Below are 20,653 nucleotides of genomic sequence, written 5' to 3'. Positions count from 1 at the left end.
TGAAGAAGGCATATTATCTTAATTGTGATCTGAGTATCTTTGGTAAAGGTTTGCTTTTGGTTTTCATGTTGCATAGGAAGGAGTTGGAGACACTCCAGATTCATATGCTTACGATGGGAATCGAGTGCGCAAATGGAATGTGACCACAACCAACTATGGTAAAGTGAGTGTCTGCCCCTAATTGTTTTCTTGCTGTACTAAGCATGTAGTCTGTGTATCTCTGTGAACAACTTCACTTGTTTCAAGAACTAGGGATGTCTTACAGTGAATCAGATTATTAGTCTATCTATTTTGGTAATCTCAACACTGACTGTCAATAGCTCTCCAGGTTTTCATAGTCTCCAGTAGAACTGAAAACTCTTATTGGGTGGTGTAGTTACCAGTGCTCAGAATTTATTTGTTATTAAGCTTTGTGTTTTGTATTTAATTTTATTGTGAAAAACCAATTTCTCCTCCATTGTGCATATTGGCCTACCAGTAGATCCAGTTTGGCTTGTGAGACCATTTTCTCCAATCATGTCCACCTGTCAATCAGTGACACCAGTGCAGGTTACTGCATTGTTGTGGGTACCTGTTTCTAGCAGGGTTAAACCCCTCACACAGCAGCTGATGAGCAGTTTGGCTACGTGCATCTCTCCCTCCTAGGAACAGGTGAACACAGCCAAAGGAAGCATCAGGGGGAAATTGGGTTTGCTTGCCGTTGAGGTGGTATTCAATGTTTAGTTCTGTTATGCCCTTTAATGTCAATGGTTCATGCATTTCATTGAAAGTGCTTTGAGTAAGACTTAGTTGAATAGCACCCCCCATTTTTTTTATCCATAACCAGGAAGAAGACTGCTTTATGCAGACATTGGCTCTGATAGAGATTTCACTTTTGTGCAGTGATGCCTGTATGATGCAGGCTTCTTTCTTCCCTGCCTCCAATGGGGAGGAGAGAGGAGAAAGCAGCACTTTGCTAGCCTTGTGCTTGGAGCTTTCCAAAGTGCCAAGCACAGTGCTGGCACCATGTCTTGTGCTGTGAGTCCCCACGCCTGCAGACTGTTTTGAGACGTAGGTTGGACAACCTTCCTGTCAATCATGTGATGTCACATAAAACCATATGATTTGGGAGGTGGTTGTCCCACTCACCTACCTGTCAAAGTTGGCTCATGGGAATCTGGCCTGCGGTACCAAAAAGATCCCATCCCTGATATAGAAAATTGCCACCCTACTGAGTGGGTGCTTGCAAACACATGGCACATCTCAGATCCCTTGCCTGCTGTAATATAGAACTAGAATTCTGCATGCTCAGTATGCAGCAGAAGGAGGTAGAAAGTAAAAACAATGCATCAGTATGGCATCAGAACTCTTGACCTGTACAATTTTTCTTGACTGAATTGGAAGCAATCTCTATATGTTTTTACAGTATCCTAGCAACATTGGTTACATACAATCTAATTACCTTTTCTTTGTTCTGCAGTCTTGGGCAGCAGGAGATATTGTCAGCTGCTTGATAGACCTGGATGAGGGAAGCATTTCTTTCTGCCTGTAAGCACCCTTATAGAACTATCCTAGATGTTGCTAGTCTGCTATATTCTGTCCTCTCAGCTTCTAAGTATATTCACTGAGAGCTTAAACCAAGCTCCACTAAAGGGTAAATAGTTACTTCATTCTCAATAATCCTCTACTAAAATTGCATTCAACAAGGTCCTTTGCCTCACAGCATCAAAATTGTTTCATAAAGTTGGAGTGCATCACTTCTGAACAGGAGTTTAGATGCTGATAGGGAATGTTTCCTGGTACAATGTTGTTATGGGTGCAAGAAAGATGAATAGAGAAATAAAACTCAATCTACACAAGCAGTAATCAACATGAGTGGTTGTTTTTAACACGACTGTGTGGAGCTGTACAACACAGAAAGCTCTATAGAGCACTTTGAGTCACTGCATGGAATTCTTAAGCTGAACAGGACCTTGAACAGAGCTCTAGCAATAACAATTCATATTTTTCTAAGTGTCTCTGCAAGAAGTTATTTCCTAAGATCCTCAGGCAAAGCAATGGGAGAATTCTGCACTTGGGATTCAGAATCTGCTTTTATTTTTATTGGCTTGTCATAATACGGAAGACAAGCTGCTAAGCTGTGACTGTTTCTTCCTTTGTGTAATGTCAGATACATAAGTCTTTTGTGTATAGAATTCTTTGACAAGGTGTGTCAAAACTTTAGGGATTTGTCTACTTCCCCTCTTTCTTTTCTTTTTCAGGAATGGTGTGTCTCTGGGGACTGCTTTTGATAACATCTCACGAGGCTCTGGCATGGCCTATTTCCCTGCTATCAGCCTGTCATTCAAGGAATCCGTTGCTTTTAACTTTGGTAGCCGGCCTCTCCGATATCCTTTGACAATAGTTTTAGCGGCCAAACCGTAGAAATATTTTTCCCGAGCAATGTTGGCATCTAAAAAGTATCATTCTCTTCTCAGGCCACAACTATTCTAAACCTTTCCAGCGATCCACTGCTTCTCAGTAACATAATAATAGTTAGGAGAAGTGCTATATAAATACTACATGCTCGACATACTTTAATCTCAGTAAGCCTAACAATGCCCCCATAAGGCAGATTCCTACTACTGTATTATTTTTTATCCGTATTACAGGCTGAGAGTGGCTTTGTCTAAGACCAGTTTGCAGTTGTGCTAAGATTTGGACAGAGGGCCTCTAGCTCTGTAGCTGAAGCTCTTCTTGCCAGCCTGAATAAAAAAATTGAATCTCATTCTTGTCAATATGTCAGAAATGTTATACTCTTAAGGAGTCAGTTTGAACAGCAATTTCCAGCAGCAGATACTACCTTCTTGAATGATCATTAAGGTGATAATTATTGGTCAGTGTGAATAAGAAAGACGTCCTGAATGAGAAAGCAGCAATCACCCTTGAATTCATTTACAATACATGCTGTGTTTGGTACAGATTGCTTTGCAAGGGTGGGACAAGACCTGGAGTCATATGAAATACCAATAAACGTGGCAAGCATTCTAGAAGCTTGGTGTGGTGGATGAAAGCAAGGATTGGCAACAGAGGAAAGCCTAGGGACTTAGGATCATTCCTTGAAGGAGGGGTAGATTGCCTTCTGTGGTATTTTTCTTCTTAATAATTTCATACATATCCAGTGGAGGGATATCGGCCCTTACAGGACAAACCAGCTGCAGATCTTGCGAAAGCGCAGAAACTGTTGGGGTACCTGAAAAATGTTATTCATACTGGAATAGATGTTACGGTGAGATAATCTTTTCAGTGTTATGTTTATTTAGACTTGCCTTGCCAAAAACTGTTTGCACATTGGATTGATTAGGTTAGGGGCATTTCATTTCATTTTTCAAATTTTGTTGAGGGCTTTTATTACCTGCTGTTTAGTTATTCAACTGACTTACAAAGAATAAAACAATAAAAATACACCAAAAACAAAGAAGTGATAAAATTTGAGCACAATGTAAATCTAATTAGTCTGTGCTGGGCAGATAATAAGGTTTGCCTTGGTACTAAAAGAAGAAGGAAGGAGATAGTGCCAGGTGAAACCCCACAGGGGTGCCGCAGGAAGAATGTAGTTGGTCAAGGGCGCCGTGGACTCAAAGAGGTTAAAAACCTCTGGCCTAACTGATGCCAAATCTGGCTTAGGATGGTGTTAGTGCAATCTCTGCAAATCCAAGGTGTATCTCAGAATCCCAGTGGCTTCCTCAAGCTTAAGAAACACTCTTGTAGAATTAGGATCTGTTAAAAATGTGTAACCCTGAGTTATGTATTTCAGGAAGGGAAGCTGGTGGAAAGAGAGGCTTCCACGTGGCAACTCCAGGGGGAACCGACTGTTTTAATCACCCTAGCACACATTTTTAATAGTTTTGCTCCCCTTATGGTGAGTTTCCTCCAGTGTTACTTCATGTATTTCAGGATCGTCCACCACTGTTTACAAAGTTACAGATGAGAATGAACTTCTCCTCCTGATCAGTGAATTCAGTTTTTAACAACAACAAATTTAACAATAATTTCTAACAACAAATTCTCTGACTTAATAGAGGGTCACACCACTGGCATGTTTAGATCAGTTATTTACATCAGGAGTGGGCAACCAGCAGCCCATGATGCCATACCATTCCCTGAACCCCGTCCTTCTGCAAGTTTTAGGCTTGAAAAAAGTTTCTTGTTGGTGGCAATAGGAGACAAAAGTCTAATTGTGGTGTTGGGGGGCATTTCCAGAGGAATCCCCATGCATGGCAACCCCCCACCAAAAATACACACCCCATCCTGAAATTAAGTTTGAAAGCAGTCTTCCATTGGCACAAATAGGCTCTTTTGAAGCCTAATTGCTGTGGGGGAGAGTACAGCCAGGGAAGGAGGGGTTAACCATCCTCTCTCAAGCCGCCATCTCTGCAAAAATCATTAGCATCCCTATCTAGCAATTAGGTTTCAAAAAAAGCTTTGGTCAGGCCTGATTGCTGGGGGAGAAATAGTTTTCTGTTGGGAAGCTATAGACGTGTATTTCTGTAGGGGAGCATATAATAGATCGAGTTGAGCTGCTGCATCCACTTGGACCACACCCATTCTTGCTTTGGCTCTGCTCACTGTCGGTATGTGGCCCACAAATCATTGGCCAAGATGGAATGTGATCCGCGGGATGAAAAAGGCTCCCCACTGACTGGTAGCATTGCTCAGCCATTAAAGACAGAAATCTGTGCCATCCCTACCTAGAGACACCAGGGATTGAACGTGGCATCTTTTGCTTGCAAAGAATGTGCGCAGCCACCAAGCACCAGCATTTCCAACTCCAGTGCTCACATACAGCCAGTGCTGCAGTCTGTCATGTGCATCTGTGCACTTCACTCCTTCTTTTGAGTAGATTAACCAGCAAGCAAAGGATCCCAGCCAGATGGGTGGAGTATAAATAATAAAATTATTATTATTAACAACTTTTGCCAATTTGCTGCTGGGCACAGGTCAAGGTTCTTCTGTCAATTCACAAAACACTAAATAATTTGGCCCAAAGTACCTTAAGGACTATCTGATCCCTTACCTTGGCCACTGAGATCCTCTGATGGGGCACTTTTTGTGGTTCCCCACAACCACAAGGTTCAGCCAGCCTTTACTATGAACTGAGCCTCAAATGTGGAAGGCTGTGCCCTGTGGAATTCCCTGTCATTTGAGCTTCGGCAGGCATCATTCCTACCTTCTTTTAGAAGTCTAAAAATGGTGCCATTCAGACAGAGCTTTGTACTGTGAATTTCTTTTTACCAACCATTATTTATTGATGTTTTTATTGCTCTTACTGTAATTTTGTATGCTGTGTACTACCTTGCTGTATTTTTTTAAATGGAAGCATAGTTTATGAATAATAAAGAAATAGCAACATTATTGGGGAGGGGAGTGGCTCTTGGAAACTAATCAGAAGGTGGTGTCTGAGTGAAGGGACATTGCTGGGATGTGGGACCACCTGTCCTTAGAGTTCCCAATGTATAACTTTGGGGAAATGTCTGCTGTGAGTCTTTTCAGAGCTGCGGCAGCACAGAGAATTCACTGTTCTTGACTCTGCTGCAGCATCATGATGAAGCTATTCTGTTAAGTCTTCTGCTTTAATAAATTCTTTTTTGCAGTGCAAAGTGTACTTGGTGGAAGATGTGCTCATGAACTTCCTACTCAGCATCCTGGAAGGAGGAGGGTCTGTGGAAGCACACCCTCTTGTACAGCAGTTGCTGGATCTCATGTGGCTTCTCATGGAGGTGAGCTACTGGAGTGCTTTTACTCTCAAGGAAGGAGACCCTTCTTGCTTTCTCCAGAGGAACTCCCTGACCCAGTATCTTCTTTCCTATTGAGTAAGAAAGTGTTTCTTTCCTCCTTCAGGATTATGAAGTACATGAATGCCTCAAGCAGCTGCTGATGTCCCTGCTCAGGGCATACCGCTTCTCTCCCATTGTTCCTGATCTAGGCTTACAGGTGAGTATTATTCTGTTAAACACTAGTAGAAACCCTTAAGAACAAAGTTCATGCAGTGAAAGGGAAGCTGCTTTGGCTCACTGGTTACAGCAGGCATCCCCAAACTGCGGCCCTCCAGATGTTTTGGCCTACAACTCCCATGATCCCTAGCTAACAGGACCAGTGGTTGGGGAAGATGGGAATTGTAGTCCAAAACATCTGGAGGGCCGAAGTTTGGGGATGCCTGGGTTACAGCTTTGCAAATGTTGTTAGGACATTTTAAATATGCTGTTTTAAGAGCTCTTTCTCACTGATCACTGCAGCTTATCTTGATTTCCTTTTTTTCTTCTTCTCTATCCAGATTCACTACCTCCGTCTCACTATTGCTGTCCTGAAGCATGAGAAATCCAGGAAGTACCTGCTTCACAATGTCCTGTATCCTTTTTTATTTAAAAAAATGCAATATTTTTCACATACATCCCAATCTGCTGATGGTACAAACTTGCTTAGACAGACAAAAAGATTCGTGTGTAGGCACTACAGAATCATCACCCTGTAACAGGAGGTGGTTTCATTTTTCCCTGTGGCTGCACACACCTGCAGCTAAATATAAGAGGCCTTAGTTGCTTCTATATCTTAGTGTTGCTATTTCCTTACTACCAGATGCAGCTCAGATGTGCCTCTGCACAAATTGGAGAGGAAGGGTTTGACCAAGGCAAGATGGCTGCATCTTCACTGTGAGGTCCTTGAGATCACACTTTGCTGTATCACCCATTCTCTGCATACATTCAAATTCCGTTTCTTTCACTTTCAGGGAAACATAACCTGTGATAACATGGGCTGTATTCTGTGCCATGAGACCAGAGAGAGGCAACTAGACTAGCCAAAACAACCCCTGCTTCTTGTTAACTTCACCACTGCCACCATCTTTTTTTGCCTACTCTGTATTGCCTGCTCTGACTAGCAGTGGCTGTCAGGCAGAGAGGGTCTTTTCCATCACCTGCTGCCTGATATTTTAACTGTGTGGAGTTATTCTTAACTTATTGCAGGGATGCTGCTTGTGACATAGATCCCACAGGTGCATCTATATGAACTACCAAACAACTCCCTTAACTCTCTGCAGATTTGATGTGCTCCGCTCAGTTGTGTTTTTTTACATCAAGAGTCCTTTGCGTGTGGAGGAGGCTGGTTTACAGGAGCTCATTCCCACCACTTGGTGGCCAAACCGCTTCAACAAAGAGGTGAGGAATATGGCACCCACTGCTGGTAGATTTAAGCCTGGCTGTCCTAGCTTAACTGCAGAGATGTTGGCTTTATCTAGGTGTTTTCTGCACATAATAGGTTATGCAAATAACCATTCGTCTAGCACCTTTATACAGCTGCATTCTCTTATTAGCTGTGTTTGCATTCATGAGCATTTGCAGCCCTCCCTTTCCATCCTTTTTGGCTTCTGCTAACAACTCTGTTAACCTCGTAACTTTTAAACACAGGGCAAAGAAAGTAAAGAGATAAAAGATGAGACTTCTGAGGAGAGACTGAGGAGGCGAGCGTATGAAAGAGGATGCCAGCGGCTCAAGAAACGCATTGAAGGTCTGAGAATGGGATAGTGGTGTTCAAAATCTCATGGGCAATTTAGAATATGACATGAAGCCATATTGATAAGTGCTAGAGCACAGCTTTCACAGAGAATGGAGAAAGAATTGCATGCCACGATTAATTAATTTATCCCATTTGTATACTGCCTTTTGTGCCAAGGCACCCACATTTAAAATATTTGAATAAACAAATGCTATAAAATATTAGCTGGGCAGTGCCGTGTTTACAGGTGCCATTGGCACCCCTGCTTGCAAATGCAATGCTAGTAACTTCATTTAGAAACAGCACTATGTTTTCCGCTGATAATGTTTTTACCTCCTGTCATTCCAAAGACTGTCCAGAGCCACTTGGGGAGTGTAGCTCAACAAACTGATGTGTATAATAATTTGGGAAGGTCAGTTTCTTTGTGGGAGTTTCTATGCAGGGCTTGAATATGGCCACTGTAGTTTCTCTGTTGCAATGTGTTGGTGGCTGCTACCCGACGCAGTGTTTACCATTGCTGTTCTATTTATTCTTAGTGGTGGAGGAACTCCAAGTGCAGATACTGAAGTTGCTGTTGAACAATAAAGACCATGGTGGGGTAAGGATGATTGTATATATTATCTGCAGAGTATTTCAGCCACACAGGAGAGCAACTTGCTTTTTGAGGTTGTCATGTATCCTCAAAGGGCCTTGTCTGCATCTTACCATAACACAAGATTTAGTCATTTGAAAATTGAGGCCCCGTATATCTGGAAGACTGTCTCCTTCCGTACAAACCTCTCTTAGTTGTTAAAATTGGCACTTGGAAGTTCAGGAGGTGGAAACCCGGGAGTGGGCATTCTCCGTGGCAGCCCCTGAGCCATGGAATTTCCTCCCTGCAGAGATGTGTCTGACACTCTTTATTATATAGCTTTCGTCATACGTTGAAGACTCAACACTTTACCCTGACATCTAGCACCTAAATTATATATTTTGTTGGACCCACTGTATTTTTCTGATTGTAAATTGGCTTGCCTTTTACATTGTTATAATACAATATAAATCAGTCCTGGTACCTTCTGGTGGTGGGTGGGAAAGAAGTATAATCATTGTAATAGTAACAAATGAATACCAAATTCATTTCTGATAGCCTGATAGTAAATGTAGTGAGGAGGCTCAAACTATTGTACACTAGAAGCTGTTTGCTCAGAGTAGGCTATTAGCAGCTTATCTTCTCTACTAGATACAATGCTGAACCTGGCAACATTGTTTATTGGACACAGGGCACACAGGCCAACGATTCCTGCCCAGTACCTTGGCATCTTATGAGTCTGTGTGAAATGATAATGCTGAGAATATGAGTGGAATTTCTAAGAGCTAATGCAGTTAGGTGGGACTCCTAATAAAAGCCTAGATACAGTCATACCTCGGGTTGCGAACGTGATCCGTGCGGGAGGCACATTCGCAACCCGCACCGCCGCATCTGCGGATGCGCATGACGCGATTTGGCGCTTCTGCGCATGCACATGACATCATTTTGCGCTTCTGTGTGAGCGCCGAAACCCGGAAGTAACCTGTTCCAGTACTTCCGGGTTCAGCGGAGGCTGCAACCCGAAAACGCGCAACCCGCAGCGTTCGCAACCTGAGGTATGACTGTAAATGATTAATGAACATCTCCTTTGCACTGGCGACCAAATGATGGCAGTGTGGAACTGTACATATCCTAAATGGACTTCTTGATTAGGGAACTGGATTTCTGTACAGCAGCCAAAAGAGCTAATAATGGAGGCTAGCAGGGCATTCATACAAGGTGACTTCTCTGAGGATAGGCAGCCAAAGAACACTGCTATGTAACTTGACTTTGGATAGGTTTCATGCATGTGTGTGCAGTACATCACACTCTACTCATCACTAAATGACTCACAACTGATCATGTGAGCTGCCTCCATTGAAGAGGAATTTTCTTTGAAGTAATGACGGGTGACTTATTTATTTAGGATATTTGTAAATCACCAAACTTCCAGAGGAGCTGGGGGTTGCATACAACAAGAAGCACAAAACAACACACATCAGCCATCCACCCCCCCAACAAAGCATCTAGAATATAAAGAATTTAATAACAAAATCTGTTTGAAACCCATACTGTTACTGCTTAAGTATTCAGCCTCTCATTTTTAAACCGTAAATACTTGGGTAAATAAAAATGTCTTCCGTTGATGTTTCAAGACCAATCATGTGAGGTGGATCTCTTTAACTCAAAAATACAAGTGCTCCAGTGCTCCAGTTGATGTCACCCCCCAAAGCAGGCTGCATCATCAAGTGTGAATCCTAATGAAAAGGTTTGTGTGTGGTTCTTGGTCTGTGATGGCCATCACTTGATGTTGCAGCTCTTGAGAATTCTTTTTTAAAAATTGATTTATATCATGCCTATGTGGCCCAATAGAACCCACAGGGCAGCTCACAATGGAAGAAGCAGTAATAAGTAATAACAAAACCAGATATGCAATTCAAACTGAACTCCAATTTATTTTAAAACAGCCATTTGAAACAAGACAGCAGCAGACAGCAATTCCCTCAGCTTAGTGCAAGTCTAGCAAGTTATGAGAATACATGTATACACTTGTCTTTAAGGACTTACCTGTAAGGCCAAATTTCACATCAAATGAGCAAGTGATCATAATTCAGGCAAACCCATGAAATACTGTAATTTTAGGTTGTTCTTTCACCTTGATGGAACTCGGCTGACTTTAAACACTGGTTGTTTCAGGGAGGAGCTTCCAGATACATCTTTCTAAATAAGTTCCGCAAGTTTCTTCAGGAAAATGCCAGCAACCGAGGGGTAAGCTAAGAACAGTATCTTCATTCCGCTTTGACTTCTGTCACACTTTCTGTTGGAGGTTCTGAAGAAGGACACAATCTTATATCTGTCAGAAACTGTAGCTGCAGACATGTTTGCAGCTTGGACACTATAGGTGCCTTGTTGAGTGTGTAATGACTTCTTAAATTTTGGGCTGGTGGGCTCCATGCTACTGTCTGTCCTGTGCAGAAATTGGGAAATTTCCACACATCAATGGTTTACCAAGGTGTCTAGTTCATAGTGAATGATTTCTTTGTCAAGGCCCCTCAACTCATGCAATATGAACACACAGTCACTCCTTACATTGTATTCAGTTTGATTTTGTTATCTGACAATGTCAGTTCTCTGCACTCTGACAAACAATGCTCTTCAGTTCTGACTCCATCTCCCCTAATATCCCTATACCTTTGTTCCCCATTGACTGCCTTCCTAGGATATTGGTGGAAGAACAATTATGCTAGGAATCTCATCTTTTTTAACAGAATGTAAAGAAATACCTTAAGATACCTGGAAGGGAAGTGCAGTCAAGTTATAACTTCATAAAAGAAATAGTATCTGTGGGGAATTAACACACACTTTGTATTGATGGCACATTCTTGAACAGAAGTCTTGGTTTTAAAAGTGGGTCTTGAAGCCTAAATGCAAATCATGGTGAAATCACAGAAGCTGAAGGAAAGTGGGATAATGCACTTGCCAGGATTTTCAGTAGTCAGAGGACAGGGCTTTGTCACCCTATATAATTTGATGCCCCTGTCCATTACTAGCATGTATTATTATTTCTATGCAATTAATTAAAACTTTGCATATCTTATTGAAGGTTCCTGAATTCAGTTTTTCTTAGTATGTCATTTTGAGTCTTGCTTAGCAGAGCACACTCAGCCATGGCTTAAAGGCCTCTCAGTAAATCATCTAAGTGAAGGTGTCACCTCTCTGATATGGACTTTTAGTTCTTTCCTGACTGGGAGTGTTCTATTGTTTCAATGCCAATCTTTTCTGGCAGTGAGGGAAATGTGTTTACTGGCGCTTTGCTAACATGCCTCGGGGCCACTAGGTTGGCTCATCATCTCTTTCCTTGATGTACTGTGCTACTATGCTTTGAAGGGAAGATACGTGCTTGCTCTTTCTTGTTGGGAAACAGGTGAGAATCAGTGATGGATATTGACTCTGTCAGTTACTGGAAATGTTCTGTGCTGCCTGGGGAATGCTATAAGCAAGGGTGTGCATCACACACATCTGAGGGGATGGAGAAGCTCAGTTCAGCATGGCTCCTCAACTATTCTGTTAACAGTAGAGCTTTGTCCTTTTTTTGTCCTTAGAATCTGACTGTGCTGTGTCCTCCAGAGTATATGGTTTGCTTCTTGCATCGACTCATCTCGGCCTTGAAACATTACTGGGATGAGTACAACATGAAGAACTCCTTAGCAATGAGCAGTGAAGGTAATTTCCAAAGATGCACAAATGGGAATATTGGTCTTTGTATTCGATTGCATTTTGAAGAAGGCTGTATCATTCAGGAATTTCTGGAGTTGTGCGTAACCACATTCTATCTCTTCACCCAAAAATGCAAAATTAGAGACATTCAAGACAACGTTTCGTACACTTTCCATCCCACAGTGAAACAGTGTCCATCCAAAAGTGGACCTAGTCCTCACTGTTGTGCAGACATGTAGCAGAGAAGAAAGTCATCTTTATCAGTATGCTTGCCCTGCCATAGCCCCTCAAAGGGGCTGTGTGAATGCATTTTAGCTTTCTTGGTTCAATATTCATTTTCAGTGCTCTGCTGTTTAGCGACCCACACTGTTGACTTCTCTTCCCCCTTATACCAGAGGGAGAGTTGGCTAGGGCAGGTGGATGTCTTGTAACTGCGGTCCTGATTATTTGCACTCATTGAAGGTTTGCTTTCTTCGGCCTTCTCTGTAAATACATATAAACCATCTTTTCCCACAGATGCATATGTCCCCCCTCAGCTCTTCTATAATGGGAAGGTGGATTACTTTGACCTCCAGCGACTTGGGGGACTCTTGTCTCATCTCAAGAAGACCCTCAAAGGTAAGTGCTTGTTTTGTTTTGTTGAGTTCCATTAATTCATGTGGAAGCATATGATGTGGAAGATCTGCCGCAGGAGCAAATTGTTGAGGGAAGTAAAAGATGGGGAGGGAGTGTCACAGAATTAGCTTCATTGCTTTGTGGAGCTACGTATCTGTGTGTGAAAGCTTTGGTTTTGCCACTTTGACTCAGAAGGCTGCTGGTTTCTAGGTCCCCTAAGTGATCCTAGCAAGGTGAGAAAGGTCCTTTTCTATTTTCACTTTGTTAAATACTAGGGATACTAAGAATGTCATTTATTTGCTGAAACAGGCAGATGCTAACTTGGCATCTTAGAGGCTTAGTTGTCTTCACTTGTGACCTTCTTTTAAAACTATGTATTTTAACTTGATTATCAAATAGCAGCCATGACATAAGTGTGGTAATTTTTTTGACTTGTTAATTTACATGCAAATCTATTCTAGCTAATTTAAATAGCTCAGACCTCTTCAAGGATATGTGTACAGCCTCTGAAGCTAAAAACAAGAACTGCTCTCCTGGGACTTGAAGATAAAGTGGCAGCTGATGCCTCTTGGCCTGTGAGATTCCAATTAGGACTTGCTTTTTCCTCTTTCAGGTGCTCTTCAGAGCCAGGCTTTAGGGCACTGGGGCTGCTTGGCCATCTGCTTGGTAGAGATAAGAGAATATGAAAGACAAGCTCCAAATTACATTTTGAAGATTGTGTGTGACCCTTTCATGAATCCCGCTTTTGTTCACCCTGGGGGGGGGGGGAGGAGACCCAAGATTTCCCTACCCAATTTTTTGGCTCTTATTGGACTGACTTGTCCATTCCACCTAGGGTCTGGATGCTCCTCTCTCTGCCTTGGAAGCAGCCTCCAAGGCAAAATGTACACAAAAGGAAATAGCTATTAGAATCAGTAACAGGATCTGGAATAGTACAGTTTGCATACGGGAGCATTTAATCTATTTTAGTCATTGAAAAACAACCACCACCCTTCAGTTGTCTGTTTATAGGTAAAACAATAAAGCATAACAATACGGTGTATGTATGTTTATAGGTGTCAGAAAGCATATTTGTTATTTGGTACTGCTCATATTGATCCAGAGCAGACCTCATTGTAAAGTTAGCAGAGTAAAAACTTAAACACATTGCGGGATTCCCAAAAAATAGACTCTTTGGGGAGTTTTTGAGTGGACAAATGGCTGGGAAGAGTGTTGATCCTCTTTTATGCCTTTGCCACCAGATCTGATCATTTATAGTGTGGTCCTATGTATGTATACTCAGAGGTACATCCCACTGAATTCAGCAAGTCCCACTGTGCATAGGATTGCAGCCTTAGTGAAGACACAGTAGCAGTATTGACACTGCTGATGTGTTACACTTTGAGCTTCTGGTAGCTGTACTGCTGCTTTGAGTCCCGACAAGAAAATGGGGAATAATAATAATAATAATAATAATAATAATAATAATAATAATACTGCAAATAAGACATATGGTAAATGGAATGTGCATAGGTAATTATACCTCACAATGAATGTATTTGGTATTTTATTCATGCAGATGAGCTTGCTTCAAAGGCAAATATTCTGATTGACCCTGCAGAACTTCAGGCGGTGACAATGGATGATCTTGATGAAGATGAAGAGTCAGCAGTGTCAGCAGCACAAGTGAGCATAACAATGCCATGTGCAATGAGTTTTAACTTAGGCAGCTGTCAATTGAATCTATAAGGAAGGAAAGAAGAGCACTGAACCCCCTGGAAGCAAAAATTTGTTTTGGATGGATGGGAGAAGCAAGTAAAGAGAGACTTTTATGTGTTGTACCTAAGAAATTAGCCTTTCTAAGTTTTGTGTTGAACGTATTGGTTGTACAGCAGTTGAATGGTACCATAGCAAAGTGTACATCAGAATCCAGCCCAAAATCCTGACTCTAAGAGGCCATAATCAGACATACTTAGGTCAGGGGACGGTTCTGAAAACAAAGTTACCTGAGGTGGGGGGCTAGCAGGGAGAGGAACTTCTCTGTGTTTGGACCCCAGTAATGGAATGCTCTCCCCAAAGCAGTTGGCCTGACACCTGCTTCGTTTTCCTTCAGTACCAAGCAAAGACCTTTTTGTTTTCTCAGGTCTTTTATATTAATTTTAACCCTGCTGGCTCTACTGCAGGCCCAGAATTTTGCAGGCTAATGGAGAGTTCTCTGTTTAGCAAGATCTGATGGTCACTTAAAGCTCCAACAGCTCTGCATTTCTCATTAGTCACCAGCGTTGCACTCTTAACCTGAGAATGCCAAGAATGATGGTTGAAGGCTAGTTGCTGTTGGTCCTAACACAGGCATCTGAATCAAGATCTGGGCTTGCTAGCTTTTTGCTAAAGATTGTAGTGATGACACTGCAGTTTGAGTCGGGAAGTTCTAATTTCAGAAACAAATATTAGGGAAACTGTAACATGATTTTATATAGAAGGTCCCATGTGTTGATTTGACACAGTTGTCACCTGTTGTTTATGGTTTGCACCAATCTCCTCTTCCCTGCCCCCTGTCCTGAATCTCCTGGCATACACAGGGAACTTGGGGAAATGGTAGGATTTGCAGAAGTAGTGAGTGCCTTCTACAAAAATCCTGCATGAAGCATGTAAGACTTTGGAAATGAAAGAAGCAGGGTGGAGGCCCTCTTGTTGCTTTCTCCTTCCCCATGGCTGGTGTGGAGCAATAGGGGATCACTTAACACAAACACTTATAGAAGGGAAAAGCAACGAAGGGGGATCCAATCACTTCTCTAAAGCATGATGTAAAATGACAGAAAAGGCCTGTCCCAAGACTTCACTTGCTCTTGCTAGCAGAGGGTGGGTTTTATCTCACTTCACATGAGAAGCAGTGTCGGTCTCTACTTCCTTCTTCTGGATAATGAAAAAGCCTGCTGCGAAGCAAAAGATTCCCCCTTCCAAATGATCTGTAATTTGCAGAAAACTCAGGAAAACAGATATTTATGTTAGGGGGAAGGATGGTTCCCAAAGGTTGGCAGGGGCAGCCACCATAGTGACTTGGGAAACTCAAGACTAGCTACTACTCTGAGAACTTTGAGAACTGTTGACACAATGTGATGCAAGGCCTGATAAAATGAGGAATTCAAGGATTCAGTTTGTTAAAGAAAGTATTCTGTGCAAAGGGAAAAAAGTTCTTTTGTTTTGCTTGGCTTCAACTGCATTTTTCGTCTTGACATTGTGGGCAAACGTTGCCTTGCAGCTTGTCTTGTGTTCCTCTTTAGAAACTGCAAGCTAAAGTTCTATCTCCTTGGGATTCTCAAAGGCAAGGTTATAGGTGGTCAGGATTTCCCACTCCTAAAAATATGGAAGGATACCGCATGCTGGGCCCAGGAAATTTGAATGGTTGATACTTGTCTGCTATTTCACAGGGATGTCAATGTGAGCACAATTTCGCCATCTGTGACTGCACCCTCTGATAAGACAATGTTGTGAAGAATATTGTGTCCTTTGAATTTGGAACTATACAGCACAGGATAGCCCAGTATTGCCATTACATCTGGCCCAGTGCTGATTCTTTCACTCCGGTTGCTGTTTGGACCCTTAAAAGATTGATTCCAGTCATCAGCTGATGCATAATCAAGCTGATGTGAATTGTGTAAACTGGGTGTGAATTCCAGTGTGAATTGTGTAAACTGGGTTGTGTGTCAGTTCAAAACAACCCTACTGAAATAACTGATGAGGATACAAATTGTGCTTTCTAGTAAAAGTTTTCCTGTCCTGAATGTCTGCCTATGCTAAATGAGTGAGAAGGAAATATTTCGGCTACTTGTCCTACAAATGAGCTTAACTAGAACAAAGGAGATTTGTGCATGGCTCAAACCAGCTTCATTCTTCCCGTTGGAGAAAGAGCTGAACAAATACTACTTCATATCTCTCAATCTCTCTTTTCTTCAGCGTCCAGCTGCGGCACTGGCAATTGGAGGTGCCTTGGCCAGACCAAGCTGGCTTAGTTCACCCACCCTGGGGCGGGCTAACCGTTTTCTCAGCACTGCAGCTGTTAGCCTTATGACTCCAAGGCGGTCACCAGGTGCCTTGGAGAAAGTTAAAGTTCGTATGTTGAACATGGAACAAAGGACAGAGGAGGACAGTGAGTAGTGTGAATATATATATATATAATCCTTTCTAATACACAAAAAGCAATAATAATAACAACAACAAAAGAGAGGAGAGATCAAAGCAAGAAAGTGGGGGGGGGGAGAAGGATACAAGGTGAGAGGAGGGAGTGGTAGCATTCCTGAAATAGTATTATAATTCCAGACAGTTGCTCTTCATAAACATATTATCCAATAATGTTTTTCGAAAGAAATCCATGAGAAGAGAGTGGCTGCCAATCATGTTCCTTAATTTTAATGTATTCAGTAAACAGATGTAACACTTTCCTAAATTGTCCTTCATTTTCAGGTTGTGTAGGGTTTGGGTAAATTTTGTTAACATTTTCTGTTTAAACAATGGTCCAGATCTGAAGGTAGCAATATTCTTGCAAGTCTCTTGTAGCTGACTTCCATTGTTCTCAGCCATCCTAAATTCATAATTGGTACTGTAGATAAGAGCTCTCTTGAATCATTTACAGTGCTTGGATCATTACAGCAACTGGACTTCTCAACATGATCAGGAGTTTACAAAATGATAACAAATGTGGGGTCATAGTGGTTATTGTTTTCTTTGTTATTAGGCAATTTTTGTGTCTTTATGCTGTAAATCGCTCTGTGATCCTCTAATATTTATTTATTTATTGGTTGATAAATAAATAAATAATAATTTCAGCCTGAAGTTCTGCCTTCTAACTGAGGGAAAGGATTTCTACCTGCATGTTAGCCCATGCCTGGATTTGTTGTAAAGGACTACGATTGGAATTCAAGCTACCGTATGTGCTTTCTGACTAAGCAACTGAGAACTGTGTAGCCAGTGCAAATGATCTGGGAGTAAACAGTGTTAAATAGGTTAGATTTAATTATTTTAGTAAACAAAACTGCAGGATGATAAGGCTTAGAAGGATAAATGTAGATTCAAAGGCATAGTCCATACGCCTCGAAACAGAACCAGCTAAATGAAGATTTCTGGTGCCTTGAGGTAGCTGTTTCTTCAAGTTTTCCTTCAGAACAGAAACAAAACTTTATGGTTAAAAAATAGAGAATACCAGAACAGCCTTAGGTCCATTTTCTTCGCAGTGATGGATGTTTTCATTGTTTTTATGACAGTTGAAGGCAGCCATGGAAATGAGGGCCTTTTACTGGGGAGACCTGCCGAAGAGCCAGAACAACCAATCACTGAGAATTCTCTTTTGGAAATCTTGGATGGAATAGTCATGATGTACAACCTCAGCGTGCACCAGCAGCTTGGTAAGGTGAGCAGGATTCATTTCAGGGGAGTTTTCAGTCCTGTCCCATTCTCACAACTGGGATTGGAACTCACACTAGCAAACACACCATGGCCCACTGGGAGAGGGTGGGGTGCTTTTGACTGCAGCCACCATACCAACTCACGATGCTTGCTTGCACTCTGCTTTTGGGTGGAACCACACCCTTTGGTGGCAGACATGCACTTTCTGAACATGGTTGGCCACCACGCAGCAGTAACACAATAGATGTGCATGTATTTCCTTCTGAGGAGTAGCAGGTGTGAGAAGGGATGCTGATCCCCATTCCCCGCACTGGTATCCTGCTTGTAGCTGCTTCTTTCCCCCATTCCCAAAGCAGGGATCTGTGATCAGCAGTGAGGCTAGCTGCAAGGGAATAGCCTTGAGGGAGAAGAGCTTCAGCAGGGATAGAGACTGACAGCACAAGAGTTGCCACTTTTCTGTTGTAAATTGCCCTGCCTCCTGCTGCTTCACTGCCGTTTGGCAATCTCCCACCTTCAGAGGTGTGGGTCTGTCTGCTGCCATCTTACATAGTTCTGCTATAGGCTGTCAGCTGAAAATCTGTCTCCAGGAAAGCGACTAGTGGGAGGGGCTCATTGTGGGGTTGGGCCCTGCAATGTATTGGTGCTGCCATAAGTTAAGTGTTTGGAAAATAATCCAGTATGTGCTGTAACCTGTACAGAAAAGCTCTAGCTGGTACTACTGACCCTTATTTGTGTTTTAGATGGTAGGTGTTTCCGATGATGTGAATGAGTATGCTATGGCACTGAAAGACACTGAAGAAAAGATTAGCCGATGCCCACAGAGGGTAAGAATAACACGGGGATAGTTATATTCACTCTCCCTTAAAAATAGGCCTATATTGCCTGCAAGCTGTTCTCTTTCTTGAGAATCATTCAGGTGCTGAGCAGCACTCTATTGCTCTCACTGATTTTCTGAAGGCAGACTCAGAAGTAATGGTGGCTAATACTCCATTTAGCTAAAATAGGATGGTTGTTTTGTGTGGTTAATGATTAATGATTAAAACAACAACAACAACGCCTTGAGTGTTAAAAGTTGCAGGAGCCACACACTCCTGCAAGATCATGGCTCCCTCTCCATCAAAACATGGTCTTTATCTTTGTGGAAGGGGAGTCATGAACTTGCATCATTTCTTGTCTCCTGTGTTACACTGTTCATGTGTGAGCAGTTGTTAAATGAAGTTGCTTTCCAATGTACCACTGGAATAGATTCTCAACTTCTGTGGTGGTGTGTCTAATGTGGAATTGGTGTCAAGACTGCCTCCTGTTAAGATTCCTTGGATATTGTTAGGTGTGTGTACTGTAGCTAGCCAAAGTGTGCCTGAGGCTCCATGGTATACCCAATATCTGTGTAAGGATGACCCCCTTGGGAAGCTGACCATAGCAGCTCATGCTCTTCCTCAACATTAAAAGAACATCCTGTGATTGTGGTAAGGCTTTTGTGAAGTACTGGCCTTGCTGTGTACATGCTTCTGAAAGCAGGAAAACATATGCACCATTGCTCTTCATCCCCCCCCCCCCTGTGTCCAATTCAGAGAAGTGACATCCATGATGAACTGGTGAAGAGTCAGAAGGTTTTCTCAGAGAAACTTAATCACCTGAGTCGCCGACTTGCTTGGATTAACGTTACCATTTATTCAAAGGTGAGAAGGAAAGTAGTACACATAATATCAGTGAAATGCCTCACCTAAGCTTGGGCCATAAATTCCAGTTCTGGCCTGGCCAATGCTGAATGGAGCTGTACCATTTCTTCCCGAGTCTTGTATGTTGTGCTTCTGTTAATATAGCCTGGTAAAGTTCATTTTTATTACAGAAAAATCTTGCGTTTTAGCAGCAAATTCATCTGAATTTTTCACAAAATTGTTGATCTCCTTTTCTTTTATTTCCTCAGTAGTATTTGCTCTGATCTGGGCATGGGGAACCTGTGGCCCCCCAAATGTTGCTGAACTACAGCTTGCCTCATACCTGATGGTTAGCCATACCGCCTGGGGTTGGTGGGCATTGAAGTCCAGCAACATCTGCTGGACCACAGGTTCCCTGCCCCTGCACTTAGGTATATTCTTTCCTGCCACTTAAGATACAAACTGACTAGGAATTGCTCCTTTTCAGGAGAAGATGCAAGATATATACTGGCTGCTACGGGTATGCATCCGCACTATTGAGCATGGAGACAGGATTGGTTCGCTCTTTGCTTTTATGCCAGAATTTTATCTGAGTGTGGCTATGAATAGCTACAGTGCTCTCAAGAACTACTTCAGTCCTGTCAACAGCATGGAAGAGCTTCCAGGTGAGGAGGTGGAGAAGGCGGGAACCGGAGAGGGCCTCTGAGCAGGACTATCTGTAATTTTGTGTATAGAATTCAATGCACAAGAGAAAAGGGATAAGAACTCTACACAGAATATTGTACGTTGCACAGAATTTGGGTTGCAAAGAACCTTAGCTTAACATGCCCTAGTGGTTGTAACGGTGTGTTTTGAAAATGTGCTGGCTGTGTTGGGGGGTAGTATTCAACCAAGCTTTACTCAGAGTAGACTCATTGAAATTAATTCAGTAGGTCTACTGTTGAGTAAAAATTGGGGGGTGCTCTTGAGTGATACTCAACTTTCTAATCACATTAGGTGCTGTTTAACTTGCTCACACAATTGTCCTGCCCTTCACACACACAAAACTACAGTCTGGGTTCCTGGGTTTCTCATCTTGATAATGCCTAGTGCAAACTGAAACCAGCATTGTTTGCTCCTGCATCCTGAAGTTGATTAAATGCTATTAAGCCTGACTGCCTACCCTTACGCCTAATAACTTTATAGTATTTATACATGAGTGATATTACCTTGAAACACTGCAGCT

The 20,653-nt window shown here is 42.3% G+C and overlaps 1 protein-coding gene across 6 annotated transcripts in view; it reads left to right on the top strand.

The window, feature by feature from the left end:
• The window catches only part of RNF123 (ring finger protein 123), an 88,462-nt gene that overhangs the window by 15,352 nt on the left and 52,457 nt on the right, over positions 1-20,653 (top strand). For 5 of the 6 annotated variants that reach the window (XM_088663177.1, XM_088663178.1, XM_088663179.1 and 2 more), the window contains exons 8-27: positions 77-163; positions 1,460-1,527; positions 2,241-2,372; positions 3,139-3,247; positions 3,776-3,880; positions 5,613-5,738; positions 5,860-5,952; positions 6,293-6,366; positions 7,055-7,172; positions 7,422-7,521; positions 8,046-8,107; positions 10,256-10,327; positions 11,662-11,782; positions 12,293-12,394; positions 13,950-14,056; positions 16,325-16,517; positions 17,629-17,774; positions 18,511-18,594; positions 19,342-19,449; positions 19,916-20,093. In XM_088663177.1, the coding sequence (XP_088519303.1) occupies positions 77-163; positions 1,460-1,527; positions 2,241-2,372; positions 3,139-3,247; positions 3,776-3,880; positions 5,613-5,738; positions 5,860-5,952; positions 6,293-6,366; positions 7,055-7,172; positions 7,422-7,521; positions 8,046-8,107; positions 10,256-10,327; positions 11,662-11,782; positions 12,293-12,394; positions 13,950-14,056; positions 16,325-16,517; positions 17,629-17,774; positions 18,511-18,594; positions 19,342-19,449; positions 19,916-20,093 (2,185 nt within the window). The remainder of the gene's footprint in view (positions 1-76; positions 164-1,459; positions 1,528-2,240; positions 2,373-3,138; positions 3,248-3,775; positions 3,881-5,612; positions 5,739-5,859; positions 5,953-6,292; positions 6,367-7,054; positions 7,173-7,421; positions 7,522-8,045; positions 8,108-10,255; positions 10,328-11,661; positions 11,783-12,292; positions 12,395-13,949; positions 14,057-16,324; positions 16,518-17,628; positions 17,775-18,510; positions 18,595-19,341; positions 19,450-19,915; positions 20,094-20,653) is intronic. The other variant, XM_088663182.1, reaches the window with a different exon arrangement.

This window comes from Zootoca vivipara, chromosome 2 (assembly GCF_965207765.1).
Source record: "Zootoca vivipara chromosome 2, rZooViv2.hap1.1, whole genome shotgun sequence".
NCBI lineage: Eukaryota > Metazoa > Chordata > Lepidosauria > Squamata > Lacertidae > Zootoca > Zootoca vivipara.
This window is presented reverse-complemented; position numbering and strand designations above follow the sequence as displayed.